Source organism: Cygnus olor, chromosome 1 (assembly GCF_009769625.2).
Source record: "Cygnus olor isolate bCygOlo1 chromosome 1, bCygOlo1.pri.v2, whole genome shotgun sequence".
NCBI classification, from domain to species: domain Eukaryota; kingdom Metazoa; phylum Chordata; class Aves; order Anseriformes; family Anatidae; genus Cygnus; species Cygnus olor.
In genome coordinates, this window is record NC_049169.1 from 149,195,004 (window position 1) to 149,212,562 (window position 17,559).

Sequence of the window (17,559 nt, forward strand, 5' to 3'; positions counted from 1 at the left end):
CCTCCGGGGAAGCACCTCCAGCGCTGTCCGGGCCTAAGAACGAATAGAATAATAATAAAATAATAGTGATACCGACAAGAAGTAAAAGGGCCAGGTGCCGGGGAGGTGTGCGGGGGTGTGAAAAGAAGCCGGATCCTAAAATTCCCCCCCATCGTCCCCTGTAAGTGTGGCGGGGAGGAAAGCGGCGCTGAGCGGCGGCCGGGGTACGGCGAGGGAAGCCGGTGCCGAGCCGGGGGGCTGAGCCGAGGCCAAGTCCTGCGGGCTCAGGGGCGGCCCGGGGCCGATCGCCCAGCACGGCCAAACTTTGCGGACCCGCAGACGGCATGGGCAGGGCCGGCGGGGCACCGGAGGGGCACGGCAGGATGAGGCCCGCAGCCCCGCTCCCCACCGAGTGCCCGGCCCTTTAGACGGAAGCGTGCTCAATTTTAGCCAAGACTTTTTTTTTTTTCATTTTTTTCCCCAATCTCTCGTTTTCCTCATTCTCGCCCCACGCAGCTAAAAAGCGACTCGAAGCGAGCGGGCTTCTCCCTCTCCCCGCCGGCCGCCCCCGGACCGGGAGGGTGTTACGGGGCCCGGGGTGGGTGGCACAGCCAGAGTGGGTGTTACAGCCGGGGGGTGTTACCTGCCGGCTCGGCACGGCATGGCACAGCACGGCTCGGCCCAGCCCGGCTCGGCCCCGCCCGCCGCGGCGGCGGCGGTAAGTGACACGCGCGGCGCCCAACCAGCGCGGCGGCCCGGCGGCGGCCCTATGAGCGGCGGCGGCGGGGCGGCGGGGCCGCGCTTATATGGCTACGGCGGCGCGCTGCCGGCGGCCGCGCTCCTGCGCCGGGGACTAACCGCGGCGGCGGTAGTGGAGCGGTGACGGCGGCTGCGGGGGCTCGGGCGAAGGAAGGCGGCGGGGGAACGGAGGCGGCTGGCGCCTTGTCTGCTCCGCGCTGAGCCCCGCGCCCGGCTCTTTCCTCCTGCCGCCGCGGCACGCACTGCGGATCTTGGAAGGGAGAGGTTTTGACGCTGCGGCCCCCCCGCTCTCTGTTTTATTTTTAATTAATATTATTTCTCGCCCCGCGCCGGCGGCAAGGACGGCGGCGGTGCCCCCCGGGGGAGCCGGAGCCCTGCGGATGCGCGTCCCCGGGACCGGGGGAGGTGACTCTCGGAGTGGATTTATTGACTCGCGGTTGCGCCCGAGCTCCCCGAAACAGCCCGGGCTGGTGCCTGTGCGGATTGCAAACTGCGGGCAGCGCTGAGAGACACGCAGCAGGAGCATCCTGCTGGGGCTGTGCCCCCTTCCGTAGCCCTTTTATTTCTCCCACCACCGTTTGCTGTTTTTTTTTTCCTACTCCTTCTCACGCGAGCCTTAGACACTGTGAATGTGTATGGCGCACTGGATCCAAATGGGAGTTGGTAGTTTGAGTGGCATCCTCCAAGGCAGCCGGCAGACCCCGAGTGAGAGGAAGGACTGAGGCGTTTGCTTTTTTTCTTTACTGCCGTCGTTACTTCGGAGGTAGCTGGGATCTTACCTTGCAGGAGAATCCATGCCCTACGTGCGGGTGGCATACATGACTCAGTAGATCTGTCGCGACTCTCGCCAAGTGCATCGTCGACCCGCCGCCGCCTTGTGTGATTTTTTTTTTATTATTTAGTTGATATTTTATTTTTGCCACCCGTCCCGGCCTTGGGGATACTGGGCGCCCGCCCAGGTGCGGCGGAGTTGGCGAGGCGCCGGGCACGGGCTCGGTGCCGCCCGCGACCATGGCAGCGCGGAGGCGCGACGGCTCCGCCTGGAAGTACTGCTGGGGAGTCGCGATGGTTTTATGCAGAACTGCGCTGGCCAGGTCCATCGTTTTAGACCCCATCTATTGGAATTCCTCCAACCCCAAGTAAGTCGCCGCTGCCGCCATCCTCCTCCTCCCTCCGCGGGGGGACGCTGCCGCGGACCCCAAGAGACGGGACGGGGCGGGGTGGCTGTCCCGGCAGGATCCGGTCCTCTCCGGGCCGTGTGGCGGTGGCAGCCTGCTGCTTGCCCCACCGGGACGGAGGGAGCAAGGGGGAGCCGGGCCGGGGAGGGGCGGTAGCACTGGTCTGAAAGCTGCGGGAGGGGTGCACGGCCCCGCGGGGGAGTCGCCGCCATCCCGCGGTGGGAGCGGCGGAGGCCGCGGGGCCGGCGGCACCGGGCGGCGCTGCCGGGAAAGGGTTGGGTGGGTGTGTGGGTGCTCCTCAACTTCTCCGCCCGCAGATGCAAACTCATCCCGTTTGACTCCGGCGGGGTTGCATCTGCGTAGAGCAGGGCTAAATTTGGTGGTGGAGTTGATGGTATCAAGGCACATGTCTGTGAGTAATGAAGTGAGCGCTACCCATCACGCAACCATTTAGAGTCATTCTTCATTAGCAAATCCAGGCAAAAAACTGCATGGGCTCCCAGGGCTTCGCTATCAAAGCACGGTCTTAAAATATCATATCCTTTAAAAACTTAAACAGAAGGAACTTAGGCTTTGGGAAAGAAGAGTACTTTGGGAAGTGAGACGTCTTTCCAAAGAAAAGTCTACCCGAGGAAAACTTTTCTGTCCCTTTCTTTTCTTTCTGATGTATGCAAAATAAAAGTTGGCTTCGTCCGGCTGTGAAACCCTTTGAACTTTTGTGATTAAAAACACCTTAGCAATTTTTTTTTCTCTGGCTAGGAAGGAATAGTCTGTAATAAGTTCAGGAAGTTTTAAACCAGAAATGGATTAAAATAATTTATTCGAACTTATATTACATCTTTAATATATATTAAAAAGCAAACTGTGTGCATTGTATTAATTGAATTTTAAATTTCCAATTAAACCCAGTGAGTATCTGTCTTGTTTTCCCAGGGGACTTTGTAGAGGAAATGTTAGGTTGAGATGAAATGAGAAGAATGGAGTATTTCCTGGACTGGGGCTTAATTCTGTGCGGGTGGCAGGATCCCAAAAAAATTGGGGAAGATGTCAAAGTTTGAATTAAGAGTGGCAACTCAAGTTTATCAAGTCTTGTCTTACTGTCATCATTCCCTGCCATTGTTCCTGCTGAGGAAAAACTCGCAGGTTTTATGCCAGCAGTTTTCAATAATGAACCTACTTGCTGTATCCCTGTGTGACTTCTTTGCAGAGAAGTTTTCTAATCTTTCATTAAAAAAATAGAAACTGATAGGAAGGCCGTGGAGTAGCCATTTCTGTGTTTTTATTCTTAGCATTGTGACAAATGTTCATTTTATTTACACATACACCAGGTGGGAAGCCAGTTAGGATAACAAAGTTTAGCTTCAGTCTCTGGCTCTGCACTTCTATGATTCATGCAGTTTAAAGCCCTTTCTTTGGTTTAAGAAAGGTGGTATGGCATGACACCTGAGAATAAAGAGAAGTAGGCGATTATAAGGCGGGCTTTACGGTGCTGTTTGAGTTCTCAGAAGTCACAGGCTGTGAGCTGGGGCTGCATTACATTAGTGGGCCTACTGTGCTTGTGGAAAACAGGCTCGGCTCAGCCCTGGAGGCTTGCATCGCCAGCCCTGTGCTCGGTGTTTTCCTACAGAGGTCACTCTTCCAATGCAGAACAGCTTGCTGCTCTGGCCTCTCCTCTGCTGCTCCTCCAGTTCCAACCTGTTTTCCTTTTTTTTTTTTTAAACTTACCTTGTAGCTTTTATTAGCCATCAGTGAAATTAAAGTATCCAAGCAGCAGAATTCAACCCATCTTATAGTGCCTGGGGATATGCTGTCTTTATCAAATACAAGTTGTGTTTCCATTTGGGTAATCCTAAACTATTTGATTACAAAAAAGGTTTGAATGTTGTTAATGGTAGATCTAATGATAATATCTAATTACTTTTTCAACTTAAATGCACACTTAAAAATAGGTTCTGCTGTTGATGTAATTGAGTTTTCTTGAGTGATTCATTGAGGCTTAATCACCACAGTGAAGAAGTACACTATTAAAATTAGTCTTTTCAATTGCTGGGGATAGTGATTTATAGGCCACTTGGAGGCCCATACTTTGAGGAAGCTTACAAATGCATTACCGATATTGCTGTTGGTGAGACAGCTCCACTTCTCAGAGCAGGATTTCTTACTAATTCTTGTCACAATTGTTTGCCCAAAGGATACTGAATAATTTCTCCTTAAACAAGGTTGTCCTCGCTTGGGATTCAACATGCTTGAGAAGTAAGCTGGTGAAAGGATCTCAGCGTAGTATAATAAAGCTCCTTTCTAGGTTTGAAATAATAACTATCTTTGGTACTGGTTAATTTATTCAGGGAAGCTATTCATTTAACTCTATTGAAAGCCTCAACACATAAATCTGCTGAGCAGGTAGGCAATTAAATGCTGGGAGAAGTTATAGTCAGGTTAATACAAAGTAAGAAATAATAAATTTTAGGTTAAGGTGAACATATAAACTGAATTGGTTTTGCACTGAAGTTTAGAGGTTGTAATTTTTAGCAGGTGGCTGGGATTGAGAGCACACAGTAGCTGTCTGAACGCAGACTTCCCTGCCCTGCTCATGCTCAGCTCCTTTCTCCCTTCCTTGAGCTCTACTTTCATTGCCTCCACCGAGTCACAAGAGGTGTATTTTAAGTGACATAAGATAATTATACCTCTGACTTTATAGCTTGGGAGGTTAAATGTCATCATTGCAGATGGTTTTGTAGATGTTACAAACTTCTCATTTGAAGAAAGTTAGTTCTCATGATCTTGAAAACGCAGTGAGAAATTATTCTGTAGACTTAACTCCTGTTGACACTTTTTAATCAGGGACTTTCTGCCTGTGCTGTTTCTGCCAAGATAAACAATATATATAGATAGCATGGATTACCTCAATTTCACCTCCCAAGCACTCAACACTGCCTCTGAAATGTATGACAGAGCATAGCTTTGTGGAGTGCATTTCAGTTAAACCTTCGCAAAATCTCATTCAAAACCCATTGTTTCTGTCTGAGTGTCTCTATGCCTTGCATGCTATAGGCTGGTGAGCAAGGCAGTTCTCCTTGGTAACATGTGGAAGCTTATCCTCAAAACTGCTGCATTTGACACTGATTAAGTTAGATTACATAGCTGTTTCTCTCTCTCTCTTATAACCAATTATATATGGGATATTTCACAGCCCATCTCTGAATGAATGCTCACATGTCAGAAACTGATAAAATAAACTACAATTGATGACCCTGTTAAATGGGCTATTCAGTAGCATATAGACTAGTCTGCTTCTCATTATTTCTGAAATTCTTATTTTTGTAGGTAAACAAATGCACATTCACTACCGATTGAATAGCCCCTTGAACTATGCTCTGCAGTTTGCATTTGGGTTAATCTTGTCGGTTTTAATATAGAAAGAAAAAAGGGGAAAGCACCATGGGTGGAATTGTTAGTGCTTTCACATCCACATTCCTCACGTTTTGTCAGGATGATAAACTGTAGGTAATGGACAGTCCTTGTTTCACAGGACAAGTGAGTCCGCCGAAGCACAAAGAGCTTGCTAAAACGATACCTCACAACATGTTTGGTAGCCTCTTGCTAGACAAGAATTTATTTGGGAGGCCGGTGTCATGGGAGCACACTTTTTAACCTCAACAATTGCAGCTTCAAGCTGAAGAAGCAGGAGTGGAAGGTTAAAATGATTTAAACACATGCTTCTAAATTGTACCCAAAACATAGCTGTTGACACTTGGCATGCTTATACAAGAAGTGAGTGGTGTCTTCCAGTCCATTTGTTATCTCTGGTGTTTGTAGCCAGATCTTAACACAAGTGAATTAGCAAACTGAATTCAGAACAAAGTAATGTCCAGATTTTTCAGTTGGTTATTTTCCCCTAGTCTTTCACAGGGGGAGTATAATTGATATATTATTTATTGTAATTATCATAAAGCATGTTATCTGTAAGCTGTGCCATGTTGTTTCACTTTGTTTAATGGAGTAATTGCCTTCAGAAAGGCAGTGACTAAAAGTCAAGCTAAAATCGCTATGTCCCCCCTTTTTCCACACAAGAATGCCTCCCTCCCTCTCTTTTTTTTCTTCCTCTTTCCTGTTTTGTTGCAAGGAGATTGCATCCCTTGAGGTGTGACAATTAGGATTGTCACAAATTCGGTCAAGGTTTCTGTAATGGAAAGGCAGCAGAGGGCCTGAGGTGACTGCAGTGGCATGCTGGCCAGGACAGGCCTTGGAGACCTGCACAGCAGCCAGAACCAGGGCCTTTTCAACGATCTGGTCTTGTGTCGTGCAACCTGCGGTACTAGAAATTGCTTGTTGCAAATGAGAAGAAAGTCTTCCGAGAAAAAAGTAGTTATTAAAATGTTATTCATGTGTGCCTAATGTCTGCCTTCCTTGACTGCTGACATAAAGAAACCTGTTTTTCAGGTCATTTATCATACATCTACATGGATTTGCTTATGAGCTCATTCTTTGTGAGGCGTTGTGGAAACTTAAATAGGAATGTTACACTGCTTGAAATATTTTGATTAAAATATGCAGTGCCATAGAACTATAAACTTTTAACCAGAGCACTCTTTTCTCAAGTGAGGCTTTTTCTAGGGTGGAGGGGGAAGGGAGCAGCAAGGGAGAAGAGTTTGGGAGGGAGTTGCCTGAAAAGCAGAGGAAGGGAGGATGGCAAATAGACAGTGTTAGAAGAGCTTGGAAAAACTCCTGTGGCTTCATTGTCTCTTTAAAGCTGGAGAACACAAAGACAAATGCAGTTCAGCCTTTCTCCCATGATGGAAAATGTAAACCGTTGACACAGCTCCCATGTTTAACTTGTTTAATTCTCATTTTAAATTCAGTACTATACCAGCCGTGTGAACTCTGAAGATTTCTTTAGTAATCCATTTTGTAGTTCCGAATCAAAAACAAAGTGAAAAGGTCTGACACAATTTGCTTTTATTTTTAGGCAAATCAACCCTGGTCATAGTTAATAAGGGGATTACAACCCAGACTAGGTCTTTACAGATGTAATGTAAATCAAGGGCAGAGTATAAAGAAACTGATCCCTTTTGATTGAAGTATGGTAAAAAGGCATAGAGAAACTAGCAGCAGTAATCTGATTGTATAGCAATAAAACCACCATTTTCTGTCTTTCAGATAAAAATAATGTGGTAAATCCATGCAGTTCATAAGATGTAAAGGCAGATAAAGGGTGATGCCATGGCAACATATAGATTAGCTTGATGTTAGAAATGACACGTCTCTGAAAGGGGTGCTGGAGACTAAGGGCCTTGCTCCGGGCTGCGAGGCATTATGTGAGAGCCGCACAAAACTCGGGGCCGGGATTAGGCTGTATGAAAGGCCTACTTGTGGCTCAGGCTGGTTAAAGCAGCGAAGAAAAGCTGCTCAGTTCTTGCTCATTGGTGGCGTATAATATGGTAAAGATAGATTTCATTTGCTGCTCCGTCTGGAGCGGGGGCTGGCTGAAGCTTGAGGCTGTGGCAGTGGCAAGGCAGGGATGGCTCTCCTCGTCCAGGCCTGGCCCTGCAGCAGCCGTGCTGTCGGGTGGGCTGCTCGCATGCCTGGCTGTCCTTCACTGGGGGCAGGGGGAACAGGTGGGGCTGGGGTTAGCTGGAAGGAGAACAGAGACCAGGAGAACAGATTTTGGCTCTGTTACGGGCCAAGGTCTCGATCCCTCACTCCACGGGAGCAGCACTGACAAACATACTGCATTGTCCGTGCCCCAGCCAGGTGTTTCAGCGTTTCTTATGTTTCCCACCCTGCAAAAATATAAAAGAAGGAAAAAAAAAACAGCAACAAAACACCAACAACCCAAAACAGCATTAATTCCTATTTGCCAGTAAAACTGCAGATAATCAAATTGATTGGCTTAGTCTCTGGGTGGTATTTATTCCTGAAAGACTGGCTGAGATCTAGAAATGAACGAGATAAGCATCTGCCTCCCCCCCCCATCATTGGGATGAGTTTGCTGTCAGCCTCTTGTGTTCAGCCAGCAGAGATTGTAGCCATTGCTTTGTCATTTATTTTAAGCGATCTACAGCTGCAAAGGTAGTAAAATACCTCTCCCAGTGCAGCTGCCTGTTTTTTTTCCCCTGCCTTTTCTCTTAAAGAGCTTTCCAAGTAGTTATAGCTTGCTTTTCTACCCAAATGACAACCATAAACACCCAGAGCTTAAAGTCAGCATTACGTTGCAAATCGGGGTACCATTCAAATGAGAAATATTTACTTTATTGCCTGCTCATTTGTCTGCTGATGGGAAAAAGAAAGCATTCTGCATTTGTTAGGCAGAGTCTAGACATAAGGGAAAAAAAACACTGAAGTCTACAATAACAGTTGTGTCTTTCTTTAGTGGGAACGAGCCTCGGATGAGCTCGGCAAAATGGGATTCATGCTGTTTGTTTGGCAGTGGCTTGGACACTTTTTAAGGTTCTTTTTTCCCCCCATTTTCTATTTTGTTATAAAGATGTTAATTACATGCTTAAATTTATCATTCTTATCCTACCCCATAGTAGAGTGGAAAGCTTCACAATCTGACTGAAAAGGCAACTCCAGAACCCAAACTGTCAAGCTGTTGATGCGATTTAACAAACGAAAAATAAACAAGTGCATATAGGGAGCCGAACAGATTGGCAAAAGTCTGAAGTACTCAGATATGTTTCCTCTCTTGCAGCTTAACCTTCAGAAATCTATATCAAAAGATCCAATTCATTTGCTGAAATTCTTCAAAGCACAGGGGCACCCTCATCTAATTTACAGGCCGGTCACATCCAAGCACCTTGCATTCTGCATTTGACAATGATTGCTAATGGGCCATTCAACTAAAGTATTTGCTTGTTAACAGGGAACAGAGCATGATAAATGTCCAGCAAGCTTGCGGCCTCCTTCAGCTTTTAAAATGCAGACTGGTGCATATTTATGGCAGGCAAATGACAAAGGGAGAAGCTGAATTACTCTGGCCTTATGCTTTCTGTTAGGACAAGGGTTAAAGTAATTAAAGAAATAATGCAAAAACCGATGTCCTTTGTTTGCCAGCCATTATCCAACATTTAGCTTTCGAACCTGCCTGTCATGTCACATTTCAGAAATGTGTGAGATAAGACTCGTGCGTTTGGCAAGGCACAGAAAGGAATAGGTGGTGCTATATGGAGGGGGCTCCCTGTGCCGCGGGTGCCAGGGCTGTGTGCTCCCACAGAAAATCATCTGCAGGTGCCACTTCCCTGAAATAGTTTTTACTCGCAGAGGTTGATTCAAAGATGGACTTAAAATACGGAGCTTGTGCAATCTGCACCGAGTTTCCTTAAAGGGGGAGGGAGCAGGGCACGATTTAAGAAAACAAGCACATTTTCACTGAGTCTGTTTCTGAACGCCAAGTATGAAAACAAAATGGCAGAACAAAAAACAGTTTTGCCGTTGCTCCTCTGCCCTCAAGGACAGCTCCATCTTCAAAACTGGAATGACAAACACACAGGCATTCCTTAAACTGATGCTTAGACTTGTAGTGTCTTCAGTGTCGTTCTGAATTAGTTGTTAGTTTTGTTATTTTTTGTGCTTATAAATTAATGTTTAGGGTTAGCCAGATTTTCAGAAGTCTTCGAGAAGTCTTAAGTACAGGTTTACAATATATAATTTTAAATTCCATATTTGAAAATGTCCTTAAGTATTTCGTATTTTCAGCTGCAAGTAGGTAAACATGTTTAAGGCTTCCGTCTAGGTCCTGTTCAACTCCATGAAAATACTTCCAGTGACTCTAGTGAGTATTATGTTAGCCTTCAAGGGCTCTATAATGAACAAAATCTATCATTTACTCAAGGAAAGAGAACATCCAGATCCTTTTTTTCTGCTAACTGTGATGCAGAGAACTTTCCTTTGATGTGATTATATACACTGTCAAAGACAGTGAATAAGGGCAGGACCTCTATCTTTTTTGGCAATCCTGGCCAGCCAACACCCAGTGTTTATTGCGGTATCAGCATGATAATTATAATGCAGCTGATTTAAACTTTGATGTAATAGTCTATGCTTTCTTCTGGTTTTAAAAGCAGGTCCCAGGCCAAAAAAGATAAAGGCTGGTAGAGGATTATGTTGCTAGGTGAATCATTCCTGATGCATAGCATATACATAACTATAAGATGGTTTTTCAACCTACAGCATTCTTTTTAAATGTCTTCTGATTAATGGCTAAAATAGAATTTGCAAAACTTTATTTAGTAGCATTTGGAACTGTATACACTTTAAAGAATGCACAGGAGGATAGGTTAGATGCTGGAATGATACATTAGCCTGAAAAATCTGTGATGCTGTCAATTGCTTCTGACTGTTTTGTTAGTGTTTATTTGAATAGTGTATTTACTTAGGTACCCAAACCAAAGAACAGTGGTGGGAAAGGTGAACAGTGCACTCTAAAGGGAAGTGCATGTTAAAGCTAATAAGAGGGATTTAAAATTTATTATTATTATTAGTTAAAGCCTAGTTGCAATTGAATGCTATTTTATTTTGGATTGGGAGGTCTGCCAGACTCCAGCCTGTCAGAGCTGAGAAGACTCAAATCAAGTCCAGGCCTATTTCTGCAGCAAACGGGAATCCTGGCTCCTTGCCTGTGGATTCATTCAGGAAGGCCCATCTGGCTTTTGATGTTCTGCAAGTTTGAAGCAGTTTGTTTAAGGAACCTATGCAGCAAGCACTAGTGAAAGCACACACAACTACAGTTCTAACTCTTCAAGTGGTGCATCGTTTTGCATTTTCATTTTTTTTCTGGTGCTTGCCATCTGCTTACTTACCTCCTGAGCAGCAGTTGGTTTCTATACCTGACAGGATGAAAGTGCAAGTTTGGAGTTAGGCATATCTTGACTCCTTTTGAGGTTTTGCAGTCCCATAGCATTCACTGTCCACACTTCAGTTGGTTTCTTCATGTTTAATTAATTTCAGTTTAGTTCAGAAGCAGTCTAGCTTAATCACTGCACAACACTTGACCTTTAGTTTTTTCGGTTCTTTTTTTTTTCCAAGGTATTTCCAAGCTATATGGATTAGCTGAACAAGGAAGGTCATGCTGGCAGGCAAGATTACTGGTCTGTGCGATAAATATTCTAAAATACATGATTTTTGGTGGTAATTGTTGTTCCTTCTAATTTTTATTGAACAGTTTTCAGACAGTTTTTGAAGAGAAAAAAAGCAAATTTTTCATAAATGTATTGCTTATTGTAATCTTTTCAATTCTTTGGATCAGAGCAAGACTGAACTCTGCTCCTAGAGCCTGACTCAGGAAACTGTCCTCATTCAGAAGAGCTCATGTTGAGCATGTGCTGAATGCTGAATATTTTTGCTGAAGCGGGACGAATTTAAGCATGAGCTGTCTTGAACCAAGGCCAGAGTGAAAAGGTTTTTGGGGGTTGGACAAATACACGTCTCTCTGAAGCTTCATTACATTTCTTTCTATCAGAAAGGATGTCAGAAGCTACAGCCCTGTCTGCACTTGGAATGAGTCTTAATTTCCACATAGCTTGCCAGCTATCAGTGCAGCTGTGCTCGTGGTGATCCCTCATGCTGGCTGGGACAGTTCGAGCAGGTCCATCACCTTTGTTCCCAGATGTCTGTCTGCACTGGTAGCTCTGCCGGTACCCAATTTTCTGTGCTTTTGTTTGCAGTTCAGTGTGATGCCGATGCATTTCCACAGAGAACTGGTTAATGTGAGCAGCTCAGTTGATCCCCAGAGCAGCTCAGGTTAACCCCTGAAGGATAATCTGGTTTGTGACTAACTGACCATGCTGAGCCTCCCTGTGGTAGAGTCTGAGACAAAATCTCTCAGGCATAGGGCAGCAAGCAGATCAAAATGGAGTGGCTGAGGCTCCTGCGGTCCCCAGCCACTTGGTGAAACCTTCTGATGGACTTTTCCACCTGGGTAGGGATGTCCAATCTAGTGATGAGTACACCTCTGGGCATTTTTAAGCTACTCCGCTGGCAGCTTATCTTAATTCGAGAGGCTCAGCACTGCAGCGGGGCAAGAGCTCTTTTTGGTCGTTCAGATATTACTGCTGTCTTGGAGGTGGCAGAGGTGGTCATGCTTGATTCTGCTTCTGCAAGTCAGTCAGACTTTGGAAAAGTTGGTAATTAACATAGGATCTCCACACTTACCAGTGGCTGAATCTTGGGTTTAATGTGAGGTGCAAGTGCAGACCAATTGTAGGTGTCTCATTTGGGTTTTTGCTCTTTTTTTTTTCTTTCCCATCTGAAAACTGTCCTTTTTATAGAAAGAGAAAAAGGATGCAGTATAGGTAGGAGTGAAAGTGAGTTGCAGCTGGATTCTGAAAATCTTTGCATAACAAAGGTTTGCCGAAATGTTTGGTTTGTCTTATGATAACACCATCATAGTTGATTTGGCATAACTTTTCCTGAAAGTTGTGAGTTAACAACTTGTTCAGCTTCCAAGTGTTTCCTTATGCAGGCAAATGGTATGCAGCAATATCTTTTCTAACAACTGCAAAGCAGCTGATTTTTTTTTTCTTTGAATTTGAGATATCATCACTGATTATTAATGTCTCACCAAGTAAGAAGACAGACCCCGCCCTCTTTTATAGACTTTGCTTGGAGCATGTCTTGGAACAAGACCGTACAGGTGTGAACAAATTGTAGTTAAGGAAGACTGAAAACTTTGGTTTATATCCTTGCGTTGTGGCTGACATGAGATTTGTTTCTGTAATAGAAATGGAGAAGAGCACGGAACGGCACAGCAATAGAACAATCTGTTTTCATTGTTTCTTTCTTCCATCCATAGCTTGTGATTTACAGTGCTCTTTTTGAAAAGTAGTTCTTTTGCAAGTGCCAGCTGGTCTCTGTTAGCTTTCTAACAGCAAAGACTTAAGTGACTTGTGTAAGAAGCACACATGGTTTGGTTTGACTTTCTGTTCCATGCTAACTACTGCTCTGCATCTTTTCAACAAAGTGCCATGTTTCTTGGTTTTGGCACACCCTGCCTCTGCGAGCGCAAGTAGAGTGGTGGTTTTGTGTTTCACTGAATCCATGGCACAGACTTTTTTTATTTTTTCAAAAACCCAAACCATATAAATACCTGATTATCTTTGCTGCGAGAGCAAAGAACTACTTTAATATTCCCAGTAGCATATTTTGAAAAACAATTCTTTAATTAAAACAACATTGGTCTCTTCCTGTATTTCATGGCTAGCAAATGAGAGAAAACACCAGTGTTAATATCAAAGGGAGTCAGTTTTCATTACAGTAATGGTTCAATTGTGCAATGCTGTAGGCTGTGAAATTTAATATTATTGTGACTTGTATTGTAATTGTAGGATGACAGAGGAAAATGGATTAAGTTTAAATATAAGTGTACACAGCAGCACATGGACTTTGTCAAATGGAAGCTGAGGGCAGGGGCAGGACAAGTCCCCCTCTGGCTCAGTCATAATGAATTAGTATTTTGTAAATAACTGGCCACTAGACTGTAGATTTATTACCTTTTGTAGATGTATATGGACACACACAGACACACATGAATTCTGCACTGACTGTAATTGCAGTGCGGAGTTGCAGAACGGGTTTATGCCTGTAGGCTTGCAGGGTATTTGAATGTCTAGGCTTCTTGTCTTCACCTTTCATGAAAATATCCTTGCCTGCCAGTTTGTGAAGTTTTCTTCTGAAGGCTACACCCATCCTTTCAGTTAGGAGATTGCTAACACATGAATGGCCTCAGACTGGAAAGCCCTTTGTCATTCTTTTCTTCCTGTTGAATAAAACCAAATGCAAGTTGCAGATGATCTGTGCTTTAGAAAATTGTGATAGACAACTAGCGTTAATGAGCAGTACCCCTTTCTTTCTCCATTGCCCATATACATGCAGATTAAAATGGAAAATGGTCATTTAAACCATCCATTGCTGATCTCTTCCATGGAAGATTAAGGGCAATGAAAGCTAGATGTTTCATTTGTTTACAGCTTAGGTAAGTGGAATATGTCCCCGGAGCAGTGCCTGGTAGTTTCTTAGTGTGTAAATTCGATGCTCTGTCGTTTTAGCCCATTTCTTAACAGTGTTTCACAGAAGTATGCTCATATTGAAACCTGTTCTAATGTTAAAGTGCAAAAGGGGGCAGTAAAGTGCTATCCAAAAAAAATGTTTATTTTTTAAGGGTGTTTTTTTTGGTGGTAAAACTTGCATTTTTCTATCTCCTGTATTTAAAATAGTGATCACATGAATGTCTTATGTTTAAAAGGTTTGCAAATGTCGTAAATGTGTATCTTTAAGCATTGTGGGAACAATGCTGAGGGTGAGTTTCCATGTTCTCTCCTTTAACCCAGTCCTGAAACATGCTACATATTTGGAAGGAATTGAAGGCGGAAAGCTGTCCTCAGATATATTTAGGGCACAGCTATATGAAGCATTTCTGAAAGAATTCCAACGTTGCTAATCATGTCTAGTTCTCATTTTGTTTATTACCAATGCTGCCTTTCTGGAAAAAGAAAATTAAAAGAGTGCTGAGGTTAGGGGGTTCTGCTTGAAGTTCTGAAGTGTGTAGTGGTGGCATGGGTCAAGAGTTGGGCTCTCATCCAGACCTGCACGCATCATTTGTCAAGAGGTAACTAGAAAGAGCAACTAATTACAATGTACCTACTGAGTGTTTTCTCTTTCAGAAATTCCTCAGAATAAGCCATTTATACAGATTGGCTTCTGCTTTCCACTGCAGCCACTTGCAGTTTTTAAACTCTAGGTAGAAAGCATGTTTCTGTTGAAATGCAGTAAAAAAGAGAGCGTGCATGTGTGTGTTCGCAGGCTTGTGTGTGAGAGATAGCAAGCGACGATTGGAGGAGTAATTCCCTCATTGTTGAAACTAAGTAAGTCCGGCCCTGTTTTGACGGTTCATATTTCTGTAAATGCTGATGAAATTATAATACAATACAATTAAAATAGAATGTTGGTCATATCCATCTTTTTTCTTAGTTAGCAGACCATCCTAAGCACATTAGTGGTTCTTTGGTGGTAACCAGCATTGATTTAGTAAGTGGATCAGAATTGTCTAGTGCTCTGTGTGCTTCTTGCAAAGCAGTAATTGCTTTCTGCACAATAAAACAAAAAGTTAATTGCTGATAATAGTGCTTTATGTAGAGGTCATGTATAAAAACTAAATATCAAATCTAAAATTGTTTTTGAAAATGTACCTTTGCCATCCTTGGTAAAAAAAATTGAATTATCTGTGCAGTAAATATTCTAAGCCAGGCTACACTGCCTTGTGCAAAACACTCAGATCTTGTTTCCCATCCTACAGAAAAAAAAAAGAGAAAAAAAAACTAGATAGGTGTTTGCTCTCGGAGGAATTCTTAAGGCAGAAGAAAATGTGCTTTCCTTTTATGGGAGGAAAACTGCACATTCATTTCACACCCTGGATTCATGTTGAGGGCTGAGGGGTAAAGCGCAACTTGGTCTGAAGATTTTAGTTATATAATTGTGATAGGTTGTGTTTTTTTTCTGCTTTATTTTGTGAACGAGAGCCAAGCAGAGAGGGAAGGGCAGCTTTCGAGCAAAGTGAACACATCTCTGGGAAGGAGGAATGGCACCCAGTTGAAGCAGCCACTCTGTCATACAGGCAAACCCCTGTGGCAGCTGTGCTCCGGCAGCCCGAAGGCCAGCACTGCTGCTGCTCAGCGGGGTAAGCTGGGAGCAGGGTCCCTGGCCCCTGGTCACCCCAAGGACAGGAACTGTGGAATCAGCTGCCTCTGCCCAAGCCCAGCATTGGGATGGCCCCTCGGGGGTCTGCTGCATCTCCTTTGACTTACCCACATTTTCTGTGGAACAACGTCTGGAATCTCGTAAGTCACAGTTTTTAAGGGACCAGATTTTATTTTGAAGAGAGTGTCTCCAACAAGATGTATCTGGTTCCAGGTGACCTTCTTCCATATACACAAAGGGTTAAAGGAGTATGGTTCTCACCAAACATCATGCCACAACTACAGGTTTGGGGCTCTCTCAAGTGTAGGGCTGCTTGAGACTTGTGACCATCCTAAACTGAATGGAAAGAAGTGAGTGTACCTATCCCTGCGACAGCAATAGTCACAAGCGTTGTTTGGTGAAGGAAACTCATGACACATCTTTCTAGGAGGCTGGACAAAGCACTTCTTGATGTGTTTGAAGAGTCCTGGTATCTGCGGGTGTCCCTCTACACATTGCATGCTCTGTGCCTTCAGGAAGTTTTCCAACTGATTTCAGTAAGGATAGGCTCAGGAAAAGGCACCAAGAATGGGGTCCATTTGCATGACTACTTGAGACATACAAAATGGTGGCACTTTTTGCCTTATTTGTGACCAGGGTGGTGATAAAAACAAAATAAACCCTTGACCATTTCCATTTTGAGTGCATTGCGAGCTTTTTCCCTCCAGTGGTCCAAAAGATTATGAGTTTCTGGGAAGGTAAGAAAGAGAGGGAGGACAAGGAGGTACCACAAAACCCAGGGTGGAGATGGGTTACAGTTTCAGGGGACTGTTTCAATGCATTTATGGGCTTTCTGCAGGTTTTATTACAGGAGAGTCCAAGCCCTCCAACGAGGTTGTTCTTCCCTTCCAGTGGAAGTGAGAAACACAAGAGCTGTAGCTTTAGAAACCTCTGTTACGGCATTTAATAATCTGTGTTTGTATAATGTGGTGCTTACCATTAAAGATCCTGAAGGATGTGAATGAGAATATATTTGCTTATGTATTTCTTTGAATTCCATTTAGTTTCCATTATGCAATTCCTATAAATGCAAGTACCCATTGGTTACATGAATAATTTCATTAACTGCGTGGAAAAATGTTACATATAAATAAAGGTTAGCAGATTAAACTTCTTAAATTTTATTGAAATTCAAAAAAGATACCTGTTTAACATACTCTGTAAAACCTTGTTATAGTATTAAAATAATTTAATAATACCACACTGGCAAAGAAAAGTAGCTTCCAAAACTCGCTTAAAAGAATGTTAATAATACTAAATGCTGAGCCTCTTTTGTTTTCAAAGTTTCATTTGGTAGTCTGTGCATAATGCCAGTTCTGTCATCTTGCTGTGTCAAAACTATGGTAATTTTTCGTGCAGAAAGCTCATGTAAGAGTACTGCCTTTCTTTTTAACCAAATTCCATACTCATTTTGAGACAGAGACTCCACATTAATCTTTTTTGATGAAGCTTGTTTTTCTGTCTGTTCCATAGCAGTTACTGATCCTGTTTTCATTGAATTCCTGTTCACTTAATCCATTTAAACTGGCGTGAGATCAGTCCTATACAATCACTGCTTTTGGAAAAAAGCATTTGGGGTTTAGAGCCGTGTGTATACCTCATATCCACATGGCATATCTTTGTGTATGATATTGAATATGACAGAAACTAATGTAAAAGCTCTGTAAGGATAAAGGACTCTCTTTATAGAGAGTTTTGGTCTATGTTTTTGGATTTTTTTCCAGTTCAAAGTCTTTGGGAGTCAATAAACTGATTTTCATCTCATTCAGCAGGCTATGATTAGGCCCCTGCTACTTCAGTGAAATCAGTAGGACCTTTGCCTGTAACTTTTATGAGCTTTGCATCAAGCTATTAGGACTTTTGCCTTGCTTAAATATTTCTACCAAGGACAAAATAATACTCAAAATATTGTTTC

General features: G+C 43.7%; 1 protein-coding gene across 1 annotated transcript in view; it reads left to right on the top strand.

Moving 5' to 3' along the window:
• Positions 1-787: 787 nt before the first annotated feature.
• EFNB2 (ephrin B2) overlaps positions 788-17,559 on the top strand; it is a 44,569-nt gene continuing 27,797 nt past the window's right edge. Inside the window, exon 1 of the mRNA XM_040537562.1 lies at positions 788-1,877. Coding sequence (XP_040393496.1) covers positions 1,750-1,877 — 128 coding nt within the window. The 5' untranslated portion in view covers positions 788-1,749. The remainder of the gene's footprint in view (positions 1,878-17,559) is intronic.